The following is a 23,610-nucleotide window of genomic DNA, read 5'->3' as shown; positions in this document are numbered from 1 at the left end:
TCACCCTGCCCTCACCCAGCCCAGCCACCCTCCCAACAACACTGCTGTAGCACACTGTGGTGCCACAACACATCCTCAAAATGAAAGCATGTAGAAGAAGGAAAAAATGAGTTTATAAGAAAAAAAAAAAACATGAATAAGAATAAAGTGAAGGATGCAGAGAAAAAAATATGTCTATGTAGAAATAGAAAAATCATTATTAAAAGTATACAGTAATAATAATATCATACTAGTACAATTATACAGCCAACTATGTACAATAGTAATATGTTTGAGTAATACTACTACTACTACTACTACCACTACTACTACTAATAGTGATAGTAATAGTAATAGTAATAATAATAATAATAATAATAATAATATCACTTAGAATAAGGGATGCAAATTTTAAGCAATTCCTTGAATTGATAGTTAGCTGCCTTAATTCATTATCAGTTATAATATATGAAATATGTTGGATGTTTTTCCATTAGAAAACTTATCTATGTTTGATGCAAAATCAGAGTGGGAGGAGTTAAAAGAATGGATAAACTAAACGCCAAGTTACTTAAATTATAAACTAAACAACACAAAATCATGACTTTATTTTAATCTGTCTCTTATTTTAATCAATACGGAGGCTACTGAATGGCTAAAATATGATAACATCACTTTATATATAATGTGTTTCTGTGATTTTTTAAATAACTAATTACTTGTATTTTAATTAAATACATTTTGTCATACCAGTAATTTGTATTTTATTTTGATATAGTTGATAAACAAGGATTTGTGATTTGTAACACGACACTTTGTGATGTGTATGTGCCCATCTCCGACTACCGGTTAATTCTCAACAATGATTAATCAATTGATAATTAATCATTAACACCATAATAATTTAACTAATAAGTGACATTTAATGCATAAAGTATCAGTACATATTAGGGGGGAGGACCAAATATCGCTGAGACAATATATGGTGATACTTCCTCTTCAGATACGATTATTGATACACTGGCGCCAAATATGGATATTATTATCAAAACATGTGGCACATTGAAGTGATGATACATGTGAACATGGAGAAGTTGCAGACAGTGTGTGATAAACAGACACTAAACTAAGACTGTGCCCTTCACAGCAACTGACACCTCAGTGCTGTGAATAAATACTTCATTCATGTTCTTTGCCTCTTTAGAGGTATTTTGGATTATTCAGTTAGACAGATATTCTGCTGTATCATCAGATTATGGTCTTGCAATGTTATCGATTATTGCAGAATCGCCGTGTTGTGACACTGTACGTGGGCAACATATCGTGAATCGTATTGTATCATGAGTTACTCTGTGATTCCCACCCCTAGTGTACATATACAATTATTACCTTGCCTATTCTATAGTGCCTTTATGAAGTCCTGCACTGCTGCTTGTGTTCAGATAAAATGTTTGTAAGGAATCAAAGAAAGCATTGATGAAGAACATGTGATAACGCTCAAAAGCTCAGGAACAAGGTGTAAAGAGAACTTTGAGATTACATATTTTTTCAAGGCCTCAAGTTCAAGAATCAACTGTCCGACTAAAATTTGAGCTTAATGTGGCTGGAGCTCTCAATCATGAACAGACTACATCTGCTGATGAGGACCATGTGAGATAGTTGAAAGCTCCAGAACACACAAGTGGACCATGAGTTGGGCTTTTTTTGTTAGGGTTGTCATTTCAGTATCAATTCTAAAACTAAGGTATCATATGTGCAAGAACAATTCCAGAGCTTCGTCTGTAGCCCTACATGTGACCTTTAGAAATCCTGAGGCAGCAGTTTGATTGGCTTTAAAACAGCTGTGGTTGGCTTTTAACCTGCTGCATCTATAAAGCTACTTTTGTGTTAAAAATCTAGGAAAAGACTTCCATAAGTGGACGAGGTCTGGCTACATGAGATTACACACAGATAAGAAAGGCGGACAACCCGTCCCTCCACCCCACCTCCCTTCCCGTCCTCTAACCTACCTGTCGGCCAAGTGCTGCCCCCTGGATGTCCTCCTGCTGCTGCTGCGCGATGGTGACGCCCAGAACCAAGGTGTGGATCCCACAGGATACAGCAGTGATGAGCACGATGGGTGTCAGCCTCAAAGGCAGAGTCAGGAAAAAGGAAAAGCTGAAGAAAGCCTGCCAGCCCACTGTGTCACTGGCCTGGTGGAAGCGAGCATAGTTCAGCCCCAGGTAGCAAAATACCTGAGCTGCTATGAGCACCCACAGGGCATAGGGCACCACCCGTCTTGAGATGCGGTCTGGCAGCAGCCCGAAGCGGCACAGCAAGTAGAGGATAATATCTGCCGCCAGTCCCACTGATGCTACTAAAACAGAAGCCAGTTTGTCAGTGGTGTAGACCACCGCACACATGACGATGATGTAGCTGTCGAAGAGGGCAGCGAAAACAACCAGCACCAGCAGGGTTTCATGTCTCTGCCGTCTAAAGTAGGTCTGGTAGAGGTTCTCAAGAGACTCAGGCACAAAGGTGAGGCGCATGAACCGTGGCAGGCAGAGGCAGCACCCTGAGCTCCGGACCGTGACCTCATGTGTTCGCCCCACCGCCTGCCCGGGGTCAGAGGGCAGCGTCACCGAGCAGTCTGCAGAATACTCCGCAGAGTACTCTGGTTCTGAAAAGGCTCGATTCCGAGGCATGGTGAACGCTCAGAACTTCTGCTTCCTGCCTTCTCCCTTCTGTCAAAAAATGGAAAGCTGTTAGTCGTCCGACAGGAGTAGACCAGGTGCTGATCACTCTCAGGTATACATCATCTGCTCTGTTCTCTTCTGCTGAGTAACCGCCTTTCCCCCCTGAGAGCCCACATATGTGGCATGAATCACAGCAGTGTGTTGATTGTCAGGACCAGCACATCGGAGTGATGTCTTCTTACATAGCTGCGTCTGCGGTCAGTCCATCCAATGCTGTCATTCAACTCAGTTCGTCCTGTGTCATGTGCACGGATCGAGTACGCCTACTCTTCTGTAGCAACGTGATCCAAAGAATGTGCACCTCTTGTTTCCTCATTCAGCTTTACAAACGTGACCGCTCACTGGCCCTCTTCCATCTCTGTACTCCACAGTTGTGTACCACGTAGGAGTCGCTGGATTCTTAAACACGGGAGTTTATGTTTGTAAGACTTCCACTGTCTCCATCTTTCCTTTGGGTTGGACAGCTTTGTGCACTCTGGCCTTCCATCGTCGGACCTCACATGGCCTGAATAAAGAGGGGCACATAAGGAAGAAATTCACCATGGCTTCATGTCTCAACACACAGAGGCATATGTTTTCCATTCAACAAGACCTAATGATGAGAGGAGGCAGGTACAGTCCCTGTGCTGCACCTGGCTGCACCTGGCCCCTCTCACCAACATCCATGTCAAACACCAGCTGTGCACACCCTAACCCTAACCCCAACCCTCTTTTATGAATAAACGTGTTTCACTAAGAGACTCTTGACCTCAGACTAAACTTAAGTTTCTTTTTCTATTAAATATGATTCCATCGCACCACACCATCTTTTTATTACAGAACATCCACACAGTGAGGTGACTGGCAGCGGGCAGAGTGAAATACATTTAAGATGGAAATTTGAAATGTGTGAATAACCAATTGAACAATCCATCTCCTGTCTGATAGAGCACCGTGAAGCTGTGAGCTGCTGTGGTCGGGCTGTGCAGGCCTCCTGCTACATGTTGCGCCTGGTCGGATCCACAGGCTGTGAAACACCGTACCAGTCCACAGACAGTCAGTGTGTCTGAGCCACAGACAGTCAGTGTCAGTGTGTCTGAGCCACAGACACCCAGGACCGATGACACCCACTTTATCATTGAACAGACGTGTTTAATGGCTTGTGATCGTCTCGGACTCCTCTGTGTGTTCCTCTGGTAACACTCAGTCCACTGCCAGCCTCTGCTGTCTACCGTCTGATCACCTGCGATGATGGAAGCTGCTAACTTCGCCTGTTTTGTCTCCATTCTGCCAGATGCTGTGAAAACCACGGACATGATCTACACTGATGCATCCTGGTTGCTTACCGTGTGTAAAAGCCGGATTTCTCCTTCGGGTGCAGACGTTTTCTCCCCTCTGGACAGATGTGGGTGTCCTCACCCGGCCTGCAGCCCAGCAGCCTCCACACAGCTCGTTCAGCCTCCGTCTGGACGAGGTGTTTTAAAATGGCTCATGAAGTCTCCTCGACGGGCACACGATCCCCCGCTCCGGTCTTTTTTGGTCTTGGGTGTTTTCCGCAGAAGACAGAGATCAGCTCCAGCGTCAAGCTCACACACACAGAGCCGGACTTCTGGTCCCTGTCAGCGGGAGACCTTTCAGCGCAATGTGCCTTCAACAGGAACAACATCATGGACGAGCTGTAAAGGGAATCAGGACATTTAGTGACTTGTGTTGTGAAATGCTCTTTTCTCTAAATGAGTTATAATGAACACTCAGTCTCTTCTCATCACTAATGAACTAAACTAATACTTTAACAACAATGACAAGCTTCACTAAAGCTTTCATAGAGCAGAGCCTGTTTTTATATGATCATGTTGAGAAGTTTGGGGCCTGGCCTGTGTTCTGGTTTAGGCTTCCCTCTGTTCATTCTTGGCTTTAAACATGGTAACTGAGCAAGAGGAAGCTTCTCTCAAGGGCTGCTTACTTTGCTTTCCAGAGCTTTCGATCACGTCTTCTGGCCTTTGGCAGTGGAGGCTGGATGTTTGCTCTGTCATCATGGAGCTGGTGTGATGACAGATGAGCCATGTCCATAATAACAGTGATGGCCTGGAGATGTGCCTGAAAGCCACAGTGGACCCTGAGTTAAACTGAGGGGTTTTGTCCTCTCAGCACAGGTCAACAGTCAGTCGGAGCTTCAGAGGCTTTGTTTAAGTGTGGCATCCTTTCTATGACACAATGTTATTATCATTGTCAAAAGGCTCAAACACCACTCAGGCTATTTAAAAAAGTCTCTGTATTTTCATACACATTGATGCCGACTGCCGTGCTTTTATTTTGAAGACACATCTGGCAAAGCTTCCGTCTCCAGTGTATAGTCGTGTGTGTAGCTTGACGCGGACACCTCTCCATGTCCACATTTTCTCCCTCGGTGTCCCCGCCCCCTGAACCCACCACCGCCTCCTTCCCTCCGTCCTCCTGGAGGTCAGATGCGATAGATGCGTTTGGTGATCCAGACGCGTGTCAACAGGAGGCTCTGCGTCACCAGGTCCACGTTAAACACGCATCATAACACCTGACCATGTGAAGGGAGGCTGGCAGCACACCTGCCGACGGCGGGCTGCAGCTCCACTGTGAGGAGACGCTCCCGTCAGGTGGTCTCAGGATTCATCAGGTTTTAACACACAGTGAGACAACTCAGTTACACTGACACCTGTTTATATCTCCAGTATCATGATATGATCAAACTCTGAGCCAACAACAACAACACTTTTAACACACTTTAAAATAATGCTACTGTAGAGCACGTTCTACAAATATATTACAGAAATGTACTTTAAGTTTAAGTTATGTGTCATTCACTTGAACTTTGTTTCTCAACATATGAGCAGTCTGTAGTTTTGTGTTAGAAATGTTAATGAGCAGAGGAAGATGTTCATTGGCTGATTATTTTCTGCTTAAACAAACTAAATAAACAAACTCTCTTTGTTTTCATGACTGAATAAACAAACTGACCTTAAAGGACAACACAGTTTATACTGTTTACTTTGTTTATATGTGGCGGACCCTGCCACCTCTCTAGCTTCAGTTATTTTCCTCAGGGAACAGCTTGTTTATTCAGTTATAGAACAGATCAATACTTCTGTTTGTATTATTACCTCATTAATATTGTAAATATAAATAAATATAAATTCTGACTACATAGTGCCCCTTTGAAATGATCATTTTAACGATACACTGAAAGCTTATCTTAAAAATATACTTTGCAATATTCAGAAGTTTTCATGTATTTCAGGTAACATTGGAGTGTAATTTCTAAGTGCACTTACTCACTTAGGCTACTTTTAAAAACTATACTAAATTGCAAATGGTGGATTACAGTGGAGAGTTCGTTTACTTTCAACAAATATTGTACTTTAATGTACCTAGTACATTTACCTTTGAAAAGTGTGATTATTTTCTTTGTTTAAGTCCTTTAATATACAGGCTATGCTTTATTAAAGTCTAGTTTAATTTCAAGTAATTATACGTGTATTTAAGCATACTTACAACCAGGTTTTGTTTTTTTTTTAAATATAAAATCTATCTTTAAAAATGTAATTGTGCCACACATGCACACACGTACTACACACACACACACACATAACCACAGGTTATGAATTTCGGTCTTGGCTTGTTTTGAACAAACAGCTGCAGGTGACTGGGTGAAGAGGGAGAAAAGGGCAGAGGAGAGTAATGGAGTAACGGGGCGGAGACACACAAGCATACAGTATGCTGAACTTGGTAAGTAGTAGGTTATTATAATTTTATACAGAAACACAGAATGTGTTTTTTTACAGAGTTGTTCAAAGTCTAGAAAGAAAACAATTCTTGAGTGCCGATTGAAAATCTACTGCTGACAATATATCAAGAGTCATATTTCCAATAACAATGTACATCACATGTCAGTCTGTCTTCGTGTTGTTTCGGCAGCATCATTGTGCATATAGAAGTGGTAAATAAAATACTTTTTGAAGTAAACTGCTGGATTCAGCTGTTCCTGCTCATCAAGCTGGTGCCATGAGAAAGAATACATAAACTATATATTCTGTAGAAGAGCTGTCCTCTGTTGGCTCACAATGTCTCCACCTAGTGTGGCTGTATTCTCAAACCCACTGGGAATTTTGAGTTTGACTTCTGACCCTTTGAGGTTGCTGTAGCTGTTCAGCGTTGTGGAGTGTTGGAGGTGCAGGCAGTGACGGAGCAGCAGATTGAGTTATTAGTTGTTTTCCACAGATCACAGGACAGCAGCAGGAGATCCAGCCTGTGTGGAGATGATCTGGACTGCTGTTACATTTCCAGCCCGAATAATTATCCCAGTCTGCCCCTCCAGATAAGGCTCATTTAGTTTGTGTCATCATTATGACGACTGGGTTTAATAAATATAAATATAAACACTAAACACTCAACCTGATCATTTTATGTCACATATTTATTCCCTGTTATTATGGCATTGAACTAAATGCTCAAAAAACACAAATTATTTTGTTGTGAGAATAAAAAAAAGAAATCAAACTGTTGTTGTTGAAATGTTTCAGTGAGACAAGGGTCATGTGACACATTTATTTTGTGTCAGGTGTACTCATAACTGTCATGTTACTGTACTGGAAAGTTTTGTGTGTGAGTGGTTCCCAAAAAAGTCTTTGAGTGGAGTAAAAAAAAAAAAATCTGGCTGAATAATAAAAAACCTTATTTTAATTTGATTTGACTGAATTACGATAAAAAAATTGTTGTTTGTAGATAAAATGACAAACTTATGACACATCACTATAATTAGGTTTGATAAACATAACAATAAACATTCAGTTACCTGATATTTTACATCATTATAACATATATTCCCTGTTATTAAAAAAAAGTAGAATTTTTGTTGTTGTTGTCTGATTAAAAGTTCTGTTGAATGACATAAATTTCTAGTTAGACAAGGGACATGTGGCCCTTTTTTAGATGTCCGGTGTACTCAAAACGTTCATGTTACTGTGTTGTAACCTAAAAGTTTTGAAAAAAGTGAGTGAGTGGAGGTTTACAGTGGAACATGTCACTTCAAAATCTCCCATAGTTGTTGAGCTGGGTGGAGATTTGGATACTGCGAAGGCCACAGGATATGATTCACATTATGTTCATACTCATCAAAGCACTCAGGTGAGCTTTAAATCTTTTTAAAGTCACATTTATCTTTCCCCTTGTCATCTTGATGCAAAATTATGGTCACTAATGTTTTTGACATTTATCCAGGTGTCATGGAAACATATTACTGAATCCAGGGCTGTAACACATGTCCGGTCCTGCTAGGTGGCTTCATAAATGAGTTATCACTGAAACATTTTAGTAATAATTACCAGAGACACAACTTTATATCTGTGACTCATTACCTGTATATGTCCTGTCTGCAAATATTTAAATGCATACATGTGTAAATATAATAGGTCGGTATGTCTCTGACCCAGCTGAGTCAGTTCCTCAATGGATATTTGCAGGCTGAACCCTTGTAATGAAACCTGAGCCTGAAAGATAATGTGGTTGCACAATGCTGTACAACACTTCCAGTACATTCATGTGACTACATCAAACCTGTCTGACACCAGCTCATTCCAGTGACACCACACTGCTGCTATGTCTATATTGATTGTTCCACTGATGAGTACGCAATTGTCCATCGACCAGAAACATTTTGTCAGTATCGTCTCCCAGCTTCAATGTCCCAAATCAACTATCAAGGTCACATTGCAAAAACCCACAACACACACTTTCCCCATTATGTGCTGTTGGATTCACAGATTAAACAACACACTGTAATAGGAACATGTCTTCAGTCTGGGGAATCCAAGAAAATTAACCTTTGTCTCAGACAGGCTGTAGTCCACAGAGAATTGCCAGGCTTGTGGGTGCATCATCAGTAATTAATTTACCTCTGGATCTCCCTAATGATGTTACAGTGGGAGATGGAGTACAGAAACATAATTAATAAACTATATGCTTTAATATGAGGAGCCAGAACTACTGACGGTGAAGAAAGATTATGTGTTGGGCAATCATTTGCTGCATCATTTGAAATCTGAAGCTTGCACTAATATCGGTGTTTGCAGGCAGCGTCTCTGTCCTGTTAGGACAGTAAGGCTATTGTTCTATTTCTATGAAAGAACATTTGATTTATTACCAGAAACAACAACAGTAACCTGTCAGACCTCAACAGCTCCATTCAGTCACTTGATGAATGGTAAACATTGTTACTTACATGCTTTTTTGGTGACAGAGTTTTATTCTTTCATACAGGTTTTAATACGGTAAATGTGTTTTTAAAGCAAATATGCTGATTTAATACCCAGTGTTGTCAACCTTACATTAATAAATCATTTTCATTTTCACAAAAACTAGTGATTAAATAAGATTTGGTTACATTTCACTTAAAGGGGCTCTATGTAACAATTTGTAGCAATTTACATGTATTCATCACTTTTTTATTGGCCATAGGGGAGCAGATTGTGACGTGAAGTGAAGAATGAGACATTCTCCGTCTCTCTTTGTTACCTACAGTATACAAGCCTGTGGGAGATTTGTTGAAGTTGTTTAATGCTGCTGGACTGTGGATGTCTTTGTGAAGGACACAATTCCTTTGTGAATTCCATCAAATATATCCAGTTAAACATGGAACACCCATTTAGGTTTTAGACTTAATAAGTCCTCTAAAATGTTCAAGAATAATCAAGATATTCTAGAACAAAAATGACAATTACTTTCCTTTTCTGATCCATAACATAGGTATTACACATATCAAGCGCTTTAGAAGAGTCAAGAAATACAATGACTGACAATGATCCCACATCAGCTTCTCTGAACAGTCAAACAAATCTAAAACTCATCTTATAGTCTAGTATTGACTATTTTATTTATAATTTCTCCAAGATCTCTTTTTAAACGTCTAGAAAATATAAATTCAAATACTGTCATACTGATCTGCCTCCTTTCATCCACACAGAGAAACTTTGTTTGGAAAAAAACCACAACAAAAGCTTGCGTTATTGTGGTGACGTCATGACGCAGCGTACGCTGCTGACGTGTAGGTAGGGAAGTGGCTGTCGAGCTGTCTTTAGCCGCTAGCTCCTAGGTCTTCCTCTTCATCATAAGCCGCTGCCATTGATTGCCCACAATGGAATCATCTAAATTACAACTTGGCTGTCTGATAGAATAATAACGGGAGACAGACCGGGCCAGCAGGACAGGTATGAGGACTTCTAATTAAATCACTGGCAGGCTAGTAGGCTGCAGTGCTAACAGTAGCAGTGCTAACAGTAGCAGCCCTGACTGCTGCAGCTAAACTGTGTTGACATCGTTGTTGACTCTGGACTCTACCTGCCCTTTGTGGTTGTAATATAACATTGGTGTTTTCTTAAGTTACTGTTCACAACAGAAAGGTTTTTAATGCATAGTTGTCACAGTCGTTTTACTTCATGCTGGTGGTGACAGGTTGCTGCTAATCTTGTCAGCTGCTAACTATTAGCGTTGGCCCTAACGTTGCAGTGTTAGCCCAGGTAAACTTAATGCTGCACTAGAGACAGGCTACGCTGACGTTACCTTACGTTAACCCTAACCGAGCTGAGTAGAACATGTCGACAGGTAGCACAGATCCACAGAACAGGTCTACGATGACTGACTTCGACATTACAGTCAGTGAAAGCACAGAAGAGGAAGCAGGAGGAGGAGAGTGGGCAGTCTGACTCCACTGACCCAGTCAGCATCCTGACAGTTTGATGTGCTTACAATGAGGCCATGTTAAACCAAAGCAGTCCATAACCACGTCACAGGCTCGGGGGCTCTGTCACTTTATACTTCTTATATGCTGTTGTCTCATGACAATAATTTACAGTGATTTACTATCAATGCGCTTGATTTAATTTACATTTAGGGTATTATAATATGAAAGGGGTTGTGCTGTATATATCAGTTGCCAATTTATTAGGTAACCAAATATACTGGACTGGTGGACAACTGACTTATGATGTTCAGTTTCTACACCAGATGTTGTGAAGCAGCCTGCAGCCCCAGCAGATGGAGTGAATGCCTCTGAGAAACTGACACTCTATTTTCCACAGGTGTGGTTTGATGCAGTGGTTTTAAGAAGAAGTGTGAGTGACTTGCACATCAACAATGGGAAAGAGGAGGGTGCCAGACCTGTACAGAGCCCCCTTCCCCTTATACTCCATTAAAGTGGACCCTAAAACAGGGCTGGTGATCACAGCAGGAGGAGGAGGGGCTTCCAAAACAGGCATAAAGAATGCTGTGGTAAGTACTCAGGATCAAGACAACACTCTGTATTTGTGTGTGTGCATTCAGTTGTATTATGTTTAATACTGTGTTTCTCACAGGTTGAGAATTTGGTTGTGGTGGTTAACGGCTGGGTTCAGTAATAAACTACTTAAACAAGCTCTGTTTATTGCAAACAAATACCTGATCAGAATAAATAACTATATGTCAATAAAAGTAAAAATAATTATAACTGTTATGAGAAAATACATTTGACATTTTCAAACTAAATTCAAGAGATCAAAGCACTTTAACTTTTGTTCCACTGTTTCTCTCCTCCGCCTGTTGTCATGTACCTGTTTGCAAAGTTGGCATTCCCTGTTGGAACATTTAATTTTCCTTGCTTTGAAAAAACAAACAAACAACAAAAGCATTTCTAAGGCATGTGTATGAATGAATGAATGTGTATGGGGAGGCTTCAGTGGCAGCTCCATATATTGAGATTCTGAAGCATGCATATTACGGGTCGACTGATATTTTTCAGGGCAGGTACGGATTATTAGAAATCAAGGAGACTGAAAACCGATATTTACGACCAATATTCATCTGTAGTAAAAATGAAACTCTTGTGTCACATTATGACCAACCAGTGATGAGGAAAAAACTCCTGCACACTTTCAATAAATTCTGATAACAACGTTTCTGTACTCGGACCTTCATCAGATAAGCTGATGAAGGTCTGAGTACAGAAATGTTGCACATTAAAACCTGATACAGTACATTTAAACAGTTTTTGGCTTCATAGTTAAATGAATTGGATCCATTGATTATTATCTATGATAAATACCTATAGACTAATTAATTTAAAAAGTGTAAAACAGACTCAGCAGCAAATCAGGACCCAAAAGGTTTAAGCAGAATTGGGTGCTTTTCTGATACTGGTATTGTTATCAGAACAACTCTACCTTCATGACATTGAAAGTCCTGGCTTTAGACTCAACATACCTTACTGATGCATTAATCTGGCTTTGTAGTCCACTTCCCTGGATGATAGGCGTGATGAGAGTGTAAATCAGCGGCAGTAGCAGATTCATGGTTGCCTGTGATTTTCAGCAATTCCTGGATCTACAGCTGGTTGGAGAGCACCAGTACAGTGCCACTCTCCTTCACTCTCATGATACGGACACACGCGCCACCATGAACATGGCTGTAGGTAATGGTGTGATTGCTGCAGGACAGGACGGGACCTGCTGTGTGATGAGCTTTAAACACTGCACACAGAAAGAAGGAAGCAAAGCTGCTGCTAAAGATGGTGAGATATACCTGCTTACTTACAGGACAACATAAATATGCTACATTTATTACACTTGCTTGATATGTGCCTATTCATTTGTTGATTACAAGTACATGTGTTCATCTTTACTTAGCCGTGATAAGGGCCTGTGTCCACATAGTGTTAATTTCGGGTAGGAAGGTGCTGGCTGTACGCTCAGGAGCACTGAGATGAAGCATTTGTGCGCTGAGAGAAAAAGCGCTGCGGGTGTGTCCTGTCTCTATGACAACAATATCTTGACAACCACCGCTGTATGATCGACACTGCCCCTTTGCTGTTTACTATCCGTTTTTTTTTTTTAAATCGGGACATCAGAGCGAGGAGGCTGTGGGTGCATGATGTGATCCATAGGAGACAAAAATATGTTGAATATTTTCACCCAGGCCAGGAAAAAGAAAAAGTGTGATGGTGACAACACCAGCGCCTTTCTAAAATGTTGAGAGATTCTCAATAACATAATAATCAAAATTCAGGCTCTGTATGTGTGCCACTGTGCTAGTGTCAGGGTAATTGCCAGTAAGCACAGCCAAGGCTACACAAATGGAATTGTGGGTAATGTAGGTGGGCAGGTTTTGGAGAGCAGTCCACAGGTCTAGCATTGCACTCTTATTACACTGTTGGGCTCATTAAGGTCAGTTTAAAATTGTAAGGTCAGAACCAGAGATATCATTCATTCAACCTTTGTTTAAATCTCAAAAAATCATTGAGGACAAGCCCTCGTTTTCAATGATGTCGAGAGCACAAATAACAAAACCGGATAGGTGCAACAATGTGATAACAAACAGAAACAATGAACATTAAAATTAAAAGAAACTGCAGCAAACGATCATGACAAAACACAAATCAAACTGAGGTGCATAAAAGGTAAATGGATATCGACACATATTCTTCCTCCTTTTCAAAACCCTGTGCCCACATTACCCACAATGCAAGCAGCCACTGAATGACATCACTGGAGGCGATTTATCAGATTACACACAGCTTTGTCTGGAGACGCAAAAGGCTTTTTACTACTTTTTCACTTATGCAGCCGTTCTCCCCAAGACCTGTAAACACACTTAACTTGTAAAAGTGGTGCTGTTACTCTTTAAACCACTGTGCACTAAATTTCAGATGTAGGAATCTGACTAAGACCTTCACCACAAAATGTGCAATCATTTGTTCTACAACAAATGTATAATGATTTAAAGCATGAACTGTAAGAAAAGGTAGATGTCAGTCTTATTACTCTACATGAGGTTTATGATTTCGATTACGATTCAGCTGTCAGCGATTCAAATGCAAAACGATTCTCGATGCATCTCAGTGTATATCATCCTCAGTGATATATATCACTGCACGTGGCTACTTTTACATCATTTAAATTCCCTTTTTATTCTGAAGGTCCTTCCAACAATCAGACTACAGCAGTCTACAAAATAAAAGCTGCAATAACAAAACATGTATCCATCTGCAGTGTCTTACACGTTAGTTGTTATCTACAATAATATTTTCACATGGCAGCTTTTAGATAAGGCATTTATTGACTCCGACATCCCTCCTACATAAGTAAGGTTAGCCTAATGTCCACCCACAATTCAAAGCATGAGAGAAACGTCACAATGTAACTTTATTGTGCAGCTGAGGCCAGACAATCACCAACAACATAAGCTGCAGACCCTCAATTATGCTCTGTCTATGTATCGATGCAGGATCTTCCACATCGGCATTGCGATGCATCTTATAATCGAAAAAATTTCCACACCTCTACTCTACATATACTGTGTTTCTTAATTTGTGTCTTAGTTAAAACAAACACTTATGTTTCCCATTGAGATGTTTTGTTATTATTTATTATTATCATTTTGTTATTAAGTTAAATTGTGTGTCATCTGTGCAGTAGGGAACAGCACACAGCAGGGAGATACCAGGCGACGAGCTGGGAAAGGAGACAAAGGTGGGCAGGATGGAGCTGCAGCGTCTGGAGATAAGCCCAATATGAAGGATGAGACAGCTCACATTGCTGTGACTGGTTTGGCTGAAGTGCAGTCAGACCTGAACCCTCAGGACCCACTCCAGAAGGTGGTCAGGTTCAGTCCTGACCTGACCCTTCTGCTGACAGGAGGAACAGACGGACACATCCGAGTCTGGGAGGTAAACAATGTGTCCTCGTTCATTTCACTTTGAGAGTGTCCTCAGACCAGCCATGCATGTACTACTTTAGTTGGATTCTATTGGAGGGTGAGAACAATATTTTTGAATTTTAGCGTAGCTGGTGGAAATGCTCCTGATAGCTATGTGTCCTGCAGTTTCATCATAGTTCAGCCTTCCTTACCCGCAGATTCCACCAGGCCTGTTTGCATCATGTTGTGGCCACGAGACAGTCACAGGAGCAGATAGCGGCCATTCTAGAAAATGCCTGTGTTTCCACCAGCTGCGCTAGGGCACTATTCAGCAGCGTTCCAGAATTTTGACAAAAGTGGGCCGCAGTCATGTCAGTTAACACAGAGCAGATCAAGCCAGACAGGAAGCCACACAGGAAGTCAGACAACGGAACGGCATCGTGCATCCAGGTAAATTTCAAAGCTAAACACCCTGTGCAGACTCGGGATCTACAGCACAACAAAGTTGGAAATATTAACAATAAACACTCACTTGTATCTGAGAAAGTCAACAACATCAGGCAGGCATGGCCCTCTGCTTCTGATACACTCCCAGTGGGATATGAAGTCGCGTGGAGTACGGAACAAAACAGGGTCACGCACGGCAGGTAGTTTACGACTCCACAGGCTTCGTTTGACACAAGGGCATGCAACGCTTCCCAGCTATGCACGTCTGACACCATCCAACAACCACGCAAACACTCACTGGCTGCACCTGATTGGATGAACTCCACTTGTGGGCTATGGGCTCCGGGATTTCAAACCGGACCAACATGGCGACTCATTTAAAAACCTTCTCTCATAGTACAAAAATAGCTCAGCAAAGTGTGTTTCTGGAGACATTTTAGCCATGCAGTTGAAGGATCTGTCTTCATTTCAACGACAATGTATAGCTGTTATAGTTCTTCAGGAGCTTCTGGAGACAGCATGTCATGCCAGATGCCCCTGATTTGCATGACGTAACCAGGATTCAACTTTATGCAAAAGAGGAGCATGTAACTTCTGGAAACGCAATGTGCCACTACCACAATGCATTGTACAGCTGTATATTAAAACCATAGAAGGGTGGCTATTTCCGACAAGTGAGTGGAATACAGTGACACAGTTTTATAATGAAGTGCATAGCTGTGACCACAAGACCATAAACTAATCTTTATTAAATGAAGGTGAAGACTAAATGTATTTCATAAACTTTATTAAATCTTCATTAGCTTTTACAGACTGACTAACCTCCTGGTTCAGCTTTGACCTGTTACAATGAATCTGTTTGGTGTGTTCACTTCAGAGTGATTTAGTTAATTGAGGTAAAGTGGGATTTGTTGGTTGGACTGTGCTGTAAATATGTTGCTACTGTATTTAACTCTGCAGCAAACTCCCTTGATGAGTTTGAATTACACTCAAGCAGGGAGCACCCAGTTTCAGTCTTTGCAGAAGGTTTGAGTTCAGGCTTGGCTACAGCGGGTCAATTAAGTTCAGTTTCATTTCTTGTAAATGGTTTGTTGTGTGCTAACAACTGACGAATTCTGTAAAATTGCACCGTTAGTACTGTGTCTCGTCATTTTTCCTTGTATTGAACATCATATCGAAAATCAATATTTACAAAGTTAGAACTTCCAGTATCGTGACAACACCACATGCTCTTATAAATTATAAACTGCATGTTCGGTATATTAAATGTTATTTTGACTAAATTATATCTAACTTTGTCTTGACCATTTGGGGAAAAAAAGACAGGTAATAATAGATTATGATGGAATTTTTACAATCCTGTCCGTCAAAATGATGGACAACAAGAAGGTCTAACGCAACCTCTGGCACAGATGTCTTGACTTTGATTGTATGTTCTTGACTCTTCTATAGTTTCCAACCCTGAAGAAGAAGTATGACTTCAAAGCACATGAAGGGGAGATTGAAGACTTGGATATGAGTCTAGGGAACAAGGTAAAGCTTTGACACCTCTTGGTGTGGGTTTTTAATGTAAACTAGTGCAGTGCCTAGTTTACAACAAACGTGCCTGTTCGATTGCTTGGCATCTAGTATTGCTCATTGCAACAGCTCATCCAAGTACATCACACTCCATACTGATTGTGCAGGAGCGCCAACATGGATGTGGGTATAAAGTAGTCTAGGGCTGCACATGATTATTTTTCTATAAATTAATGTAATGATTCTGTTATCAATTATTTGATCAACCTGTAGGCTAATTTATAAATCATTCTAAACTTTGAAATTATGAAATTATGTCTAAATTAGTCAGTAGGTTAATCAACTAAAATCTTTAGAATCTAAAGATTAAGTTTGAATTATGTAATTCATATGAAAATTAATTTATCCAAATAAATATTAAAAGCTATTCTCATTAATTTTTCATTATTTTATTTAATTCTCTAATCGTCATTTTGTAGTTTCTACATCACTACTGTGTTATGATATTATAATAACAATAGGCCCTCAGTGTCAGATGTCTGATCAGAAAACTACAGGATCTCAAATTCAAAAGATTGTTGTGTCACATAAATAAATTTAATCACTGAATGTCATAGAAACATTTTGCCTGAACTGGAGAATTGCTGTTTTTGCTCAAGTACTACTGTTTATTTTTTTCTCCAAATTACATATTGTGATCAAACGAGGCAGGTCCGACCGATTTACGCTGATGACACTGCACTTACTGTAAATCAGAAGCCTTCCCTACACAAATTTGAGGAAAAATCTGCTGTTAACCTCCTCTCTGAAGTTGTCTTTAATTTTTTCGGAGGCATTTCTTCATCAGAAGTCATACATTGTAGATATGATGAGTTTTAGAGTTTCTCCATCTTCCATAGACTTCAATACAGCTGTCACCACAGTCTGGCACCAAAGTGAGATTCAGTGACGTAATGACCCTGCCTTCTTTTTAAAGTTCATTGCACTGGTACTCCTGCTGCTTCTCCAAAGTAAAGGCATGCTGACTGCAATCTAGGCCAGCTGTAAGCTCTGTTTTTTCTGCTCTTCTGTTTTCAGAGCACGTGTGAAATTACTTTTCTCGGACTCACTTATAACTCCGACTGTTGTCGACTTGAGTTGAACCCTTGGTTCTCGAAAGACAGACAGACAGAGATTCCTTGCTTTATAGTTAGATAATAACATTATTATTGATTTATCAGTAATGAGCAATATGTTGCGCTCTCATGCAGCACCTGGTGACTGTTGGCCGGGACTTTGCCTGCAGTGTATGGAGTGGCAGCCAGTTGGCTATGGGTCTTAATTGGCTTGAAACCATGCCTCAAATACCTGAGAAGACTTACCGATATATGGCTTGCAGGTAAAAAAGAAAAGAAATCCCAAAACACAAAATATCTTCTTCTATGAAAGTGTATCCCAGCGGTTAACCTAACCATGTAGATGATATGACAGTGACTTAACATGGTTGTGTTTACGTGTATTTCAGATTTGGAAAGGTGGAAGACCAGAAAGACGTACTGAGGCTTTACACAGTCCAGATTCCCCATAAACGAGACAGAAAACCTCCTCCTTGCTACCTCACCAAGTGGGATGGCAAGAGCTTCTTGCCCATGCTGACGGCTCCTTGTGGAACTGAGGTCATCTCCAGTCTAGCTGTCAGGTAACTAATAGGGTCATATTATAACATGTTAACCACTGATGCTGAGAGACTTCCCTTAGACACGAGGAAGGTAGTGTTTGGTCAGGACCATTTGATGGCCCTGTCTCAGTCAGGTTACTTGTTCTCAGAGTTAGCCTTGCCTATTGTGTTAACAGCTGGTTCACTTTACTCCCTTTTTTGTCAAATAGGATGCCACACACTCAAAACTTACAGTTTACAATTTTGCAACATAAAGGAGTTCTATGGACAGTTTAAAATGTTTCTGGTACTTATGTAAAAAATGTGTTATTATGGAATCTAGAGAATTAAACCTCATGGGTGGTGGACATGCAGGAATCATTGAAAAATGATAATTTATTTTGGGTAGTTTTGTCATCCTGGTTACTTCATCCATCTGTTTGTGTCATCAACAACATTAATACCTAGGTATCTTACTGTGTCTGTGGAGGAGGGTGGTGGTGATGATAAGGTTGCTGGATTCCAGCTCTTTTCGGAAAGTTTTAAAAGTGTTGATTTTGACCAGTTGATTGTATCGTTTAAAAGTTGAAGAATCTACTGAATAGAATCATGGTCTCTGGGAGAGATAATTGTGATTCATAGAGTAGAATATCATCTGCATATAAACTTTTTTTTATGGTTAACCGATTTTACTCTTTTAATATTATTATTCTGGTGGATAGCTGCAGCAAGAGATTCGATATAAATGGCAAAAAAGGAAGGAGAGAGTGGGTATCCTTGTCTCATCCCCCTGTGTAGTGTAAAACTTGATGATGCTAAGCCGTGAATTGTGACTGTAGCTTTTGGTGAGTTGTACAGTGTTTTGATCCAGTTGATAAATGACTCTCCAAATCCAAATTTATTTGTGTGGTGAATAGGAGTGTCCAGTTGACTCGATCTAAAGCTTTCTCTGCATCTAGTGTAGCTATTGCTTCCTCCTTGTTCTGGGTTGCCTGATGAATTATATTGAATAGTCTGCTTGTGTTATTGTATGTGTGTCTCCCTTTGATAAAACCTGTTTGATCAATACTAATTATGGACAGGGTTCTAGTGGGTAATGCTTTGCTGATGATTTTTATGTCTATGTTGAGATAGAGGGCAGTAGCTGGATAGGAGGTCTTTATCTGGAATCTGGAGTATTACTGTAATGTTAGCAGTGTTCATGTGTGATGGGTTTTAACCGTAAAAAATAAAGATGAGATGGCTCGCCAAAACTGTCAAAAAAAAGAAAGAAATTCAGCGGGGAAGCCATCCGGTTCAGGTGCTTTATTAGGAGGTATTCACATGAGTGCTTTGTGAAATTCTTCTACTGTAATCTAATGCATTGGCTTGGTCTTTTGTTATTGTGGGTAAGTATCATTGAGGTTTGGTTCATTGTCTGAAGCATACAATTGATGGTAGGATGTTTGGAAAGTGTTTTTTGTGTCCTCTGGTGAGATAAGGGTATTCCCCGCTGGGTTTTTTCTATCTGTAATGGTGTTTTTTCTTTCTTTTGTTTAAGCTGGTTTGCTAGAATTTTTCCCTAATTGTTTATATATTCAAAATGATCCAGTTTTAATTGCTGCATTAAAAACTGTTTTTTGTTTCTTTTATGTCCATAAGTCTAATTTATATTTCCTAAGTTTGTTGAGATTTTCTTCTCTTGGAGTTGTTAGCATAAGATTTTTTTTTCATAAGCTGTCTCTTTTTTCTCCTTGTAGAATGAATATTAAATTTTCCCTCGCATTACTGTTTTGGCAGTTTCCCAGAGTAGTGATGATAAGATGATCTCCGTGAAGGATGCCCACTCTCTCTTGAAAAACCTGTCAAAGTCTGGGGGTTTCTATCTTATGCTCGACGCAAGGCGGCGCACAGTGCAGCGCAATTGTTATTGCTAGTTTCAGACTGACGCAGTTGTCATTTTCACGCCCAGCACCCATGTTGTGTAAATAGTTAATGTACTTGCGCCCACCTGTGTGCCTAATGTGTGCCTGAATGTAATCATTGCGTGACCATGAGTTGTTACCAGACATTTCCCCTTAACTCCTAATATGGTATATTTAAATAGATATCTGAGGCTCTTAGAGGTAAAACTCTGAAATACTTCACAAAAAAGCCAAGATTAGATTTTAGTTCTGGAAAAATAATACAGATTTGTGTAGCTGAACTTTTTTCCTTATTTTCTACCCCATTAACAATCTCAGCACCCCTCAGATTTATCTTGTGAACCTTTGTAGGGCCCCGACCCCTAGGTTGGGAACCACTGGATGAAACTACACTGCTCAAAAAAATTAAGGGAACACTTAATCATCACAGTATGACACAGAGTCAGTTAAACTTCAGGGATATCAATCCATCTGATTATCAGACTTTTTAGGATAAAGCCAATTAAATTCCTGCAGCTTAGAGATGACAATCTGAACCCTGTCTTTCACAGTGACTCTGGGACATTTCTTGGCCTTGGGACTGTGACAGGATCCGTGGCTATCTACATCACTTTCTCCCTACAGGTAAAGACAGCACGGACACACATGACAAACCATCAGATGTATAAATCAACCAAATGTCCTGTTGTATGATGACGACTTGGTCTTACTTTTTGTGTGTAGAAGCTGTATTATGTACAGGAGTCCCATGGCATTGTGGTGACAGACCTGGCCTTCCTGCCTGATGTGCTAAAGGGCAAAAATATCAAAGGGAATAATGAAACAGCCATGTTGAGTGTAGCTGTGGACAGCCGCTGTCAAGTACATGCTGTCCCCAACCGAAGTAAGTCCTGGATCATCGTCCAGTGAGCATTCTAAGGCCCTGTATCATGACCTCAGACCATCTAACCTGATCTTATGTTCCTTTGTTTTGCATTTACTCCAGGATCCTTTCCTATCTGGCTCGTTCTGTTCTTCTGTGGCCTCATGGTGGTGGGAATCGTCCTCCTCCTTCAGTACCTCTTTCCAGGATTTATTTAAATCATGCAAGTCTTGTCACGGTTCAGGGTTGATGGAGCTTGGACACATCTTTACATGACTTACTTTGCCACTGTCAACATCAGCAGTCGTTAGTGTACCATCCAAACCTCAACCTTCTGCTGCAGCACAGCTCCCAGCTGAACCCGTGAAGGCTCTTCCAGCTGCATCGTGTCTCTGAACAGCTTTTATGACACCCTGACATCGTCCCCCTGGCTCTTACTCAGGGTTGCTCCTCTCAGACCTGTAAACCCAGAATCAAACCAGGACAGACTGTGGGATTTTATCTGCTTTGATCTCTATCAATTATTCTTAATCTTTCTTGGATCCATGTTGAAGGGCTCAGGTTCATGAATGTTTAAAGGGTGGGATCTTTTTATTGACATATTTAAGGAACAATATAAAAATGACACATAATGTGTCTAATTTTGGTTCCTTGTTTACACATAGACACTTTGAATTAGCCATTGTCTTTGAATAACTGCTTTTAGGGTTTTCGATGTGTTTTCCACTTTATCCACTTGTGGGCAGCAGAGACCAGACAGTTGACTGTCCTCTGGTTCAGGGCTGCCAGTGAAGATAAAACGCTAAGCATGTTAAAACATCTATTAGTCTCAGCACATTGGATTTTTTTTAAATAAGACATGTTTGACAAGTTCCTCTAAGTGTACAAGCAGCAGAAAGTGTGTGAAAGCATATTGATTATTTTTATTGGAGTGAAAGCTTGATATTCCTTTTATGGAAGACATTGTCACCTTCAATTTTATTTAAACATTCTGACTGCAAAATGTTCCCCAACAGATGTACAAGAAATGTGAATGAATTTTGTAAATGACCATGCCCATATTATTGTAACATGGCAGAATGACAGAAGATAAATAAATAAATAAATAAATAAAAAAGACAGCTAAAAAACACTTTTGTTTTTTGCTTCATAATCAGCGTGTCTGGTCTGTAAATACAGTATGTATATTTATATGTATGTATATGTGTGTATACATTGCTCAAAATAAATTAAAAAATTAAGGAACACTTAATGGTCACAGTATAACACCAAGTAAGTTAAACTTCAGGGATATCAATCTGTCCATTTAGGAAGTGATTGTGAATCAGCTTCAGCTGCTTTGGTGCAAATGAAAGTGACAACAGGTGCAAAAGCAAGAAAACCTCCAAAAAAGGAATGGTTTTGCATTTGGTGGCCACAGATAATTGCTCTCTCCTGATCCTTCCTGACTGATTCTTCTCTAGTTTTGTGTTCTGCTAGTGTCCATGAGGCGGTACCTGCAGCCCAATCAAGCTCACAGGTAGTCCAGCTCCTCCAGGATGGCACATCCATATGTACGGCTACAAGAAGGTTTGCTGTGTCTCCCAGCCAGTGTTGGGCAACTTACTTTCTAAATGCAATATATTACTAGTTACCTTCATTTTAAAGTAATTTATTATGTTATAATATTACTGCCTGCGTAGAGTAATATATTATTACACTACTTTTTAGTTACTTTCAACAACATGCCCAAATAACCTGTATAGAAGAATCAAACAGCCTAGATCTTTTGAAATAAATGATTGTCTTGGACACAGTGATGAGCAGGCAGACAGAGCATCACAGTCTGATATATTATGAGATAGGAATAAATATTTTTAATTGTAGGCTCAGTCATATGAAACACAATAGACCTATACCTCCTATAATTTAGCCTATAATTACATGACAAGACTAAAATCTCTTCTTCTAGGCCCTATTATTTTAGTCCACAGAACAAGGAATGCATGGTGTGATTCAAGAGTGTAAACATCAAAACGCTTCACTTCGGTCGGTAATGTGGATTGTAACGTGACATAACTGTAGTAATATATTACACACACACACACCTGTATATAGTACATGTTAGTTAGATTGTGTGTTTTCATCTTTGTATTGAATAAAAGACTTTTGAACCTTCATGCTGTCTATTCAATATAATAATATATAAAGAGTGAATGTTGCCAACATCTTCTCTGAAATCCTTCGACCATTACAGCTCATATGGTAATTTTGGTTGTAGTTATTAAGTTAATCATTAATCAAGGTTACAAACTGACAGTTTAGTACCTTTTTCTGAGACTGATTTGGTGAATTGGCTATATTTTCCCTTCTTCAAGGGTGGTGCCCCGAGATGATCGAATTGAAATTGGATCTTATTTATCGTAATTAATAATTATCCCTGATAATCATTCATTATTATTGATAGCCATTTTTTTTTTTGTGGGGGGGGGGGGGGGGTCCTCCTGGTGCAGTGGGCCCTGGGTTCCTCCTGGTGCCTCTTGTGGCCAGAGTGTGCAGGCAGTTCCTGGATGACGAGGGCAAATATTTAGGGCAAACCTAAATCCAATTGAGCACATATGGGACGATATGTATCGGTGCATCCGACGCTGCCAAGCACCACCACAGACTGTCCAGGAGCTCACTGATGTCCTGATCCAGGTCTAGGAGATCCCCTAGGACACCATCCGCCGACTCATGCCCAGACGTTGTCAGGAGTGCATATGGACACGCGGGGGCCATACACACTACTGACTCACAATATGAGCTGCTGTCTGATCAGCCTGTGACTTCAATGTTTTACTTTGATTTTCGGTGTGATTTTGAATCCAGCCCTCAGTG

The 23,610-nt window shown here is 40.3% G+C and overlaps 2 protein-coding genes across 2 annotated transcripts in view; one reads left to right on the top strand and one right to left on the bottom strand.

The window, feature by feature from the left end:
• adcy3a (adenylate cyclase 3a) overlaps window positions 1-3,026 on the bottom strand; it is a 37,735-nt gene extending 34,709 nt beyond the window's left edge. Inside the window, exon 1 of the mRNA XM_073487717.1 lies at window positions 1,989-3,026. Coding sequence (XP_073343818.1) covers window positions 1,989-2,663 — 675 coding nt within the window. The 5' untranslated portion in view covers window positions 2,664-3,026. The remainder of the gene's footprint in view (window positions 1-1,988) is intronic.
• A 6,749-nt stretch (window positions 3,027-9,775) lies between these two features.
• preb (prolactin regulatory element binding) lies at window positions 9,776-21,883 on the top strand. The gene is made up of 10 exons (XM_073486934.1): window positions 9,776-9,928; window positions 10,799-10,988; window positions 12,063-12,261; window positions 14,162-14,415; window positions 16,284-16,364; window positions 17,600-17,727; window positions 17,854-18,027; window positions 20,441-20,513; window positions 20,613-20,772; window positions 20,875-21,883. The coding sequence occupies exons 2-10, from the start codon at window positions 10,854-10,856 to the stop codon at window positions 20,967-20,969; spliced, it is 1,299 nt and encodes a 432-aa protein (XP_073343035.1). The 5' UTR covers window positions 9,776-9,928; window positions 10,799-10,853; the 3' UTR covers window positions 20,970-21,883.
• The last annotated feature ends 1,727 nt before the right edge of the window (window positions 21,884-23,610 follow it).

This window comes from Pagrus major, chromosome 18, assembly GCF_040436345.1.
Source record: "Pagrus major chromosome 18, Pma_NU_1.0".
Classification (NCBI taxonomy): Eukaryota; Metazoa; Chordata; class Actinopteri; order Spariformes; family Sparidae; genus Pagrus; species Pagrus major.
This window is presented reverse-complemented; position numbering and strand designations above follow the sequence as displayed.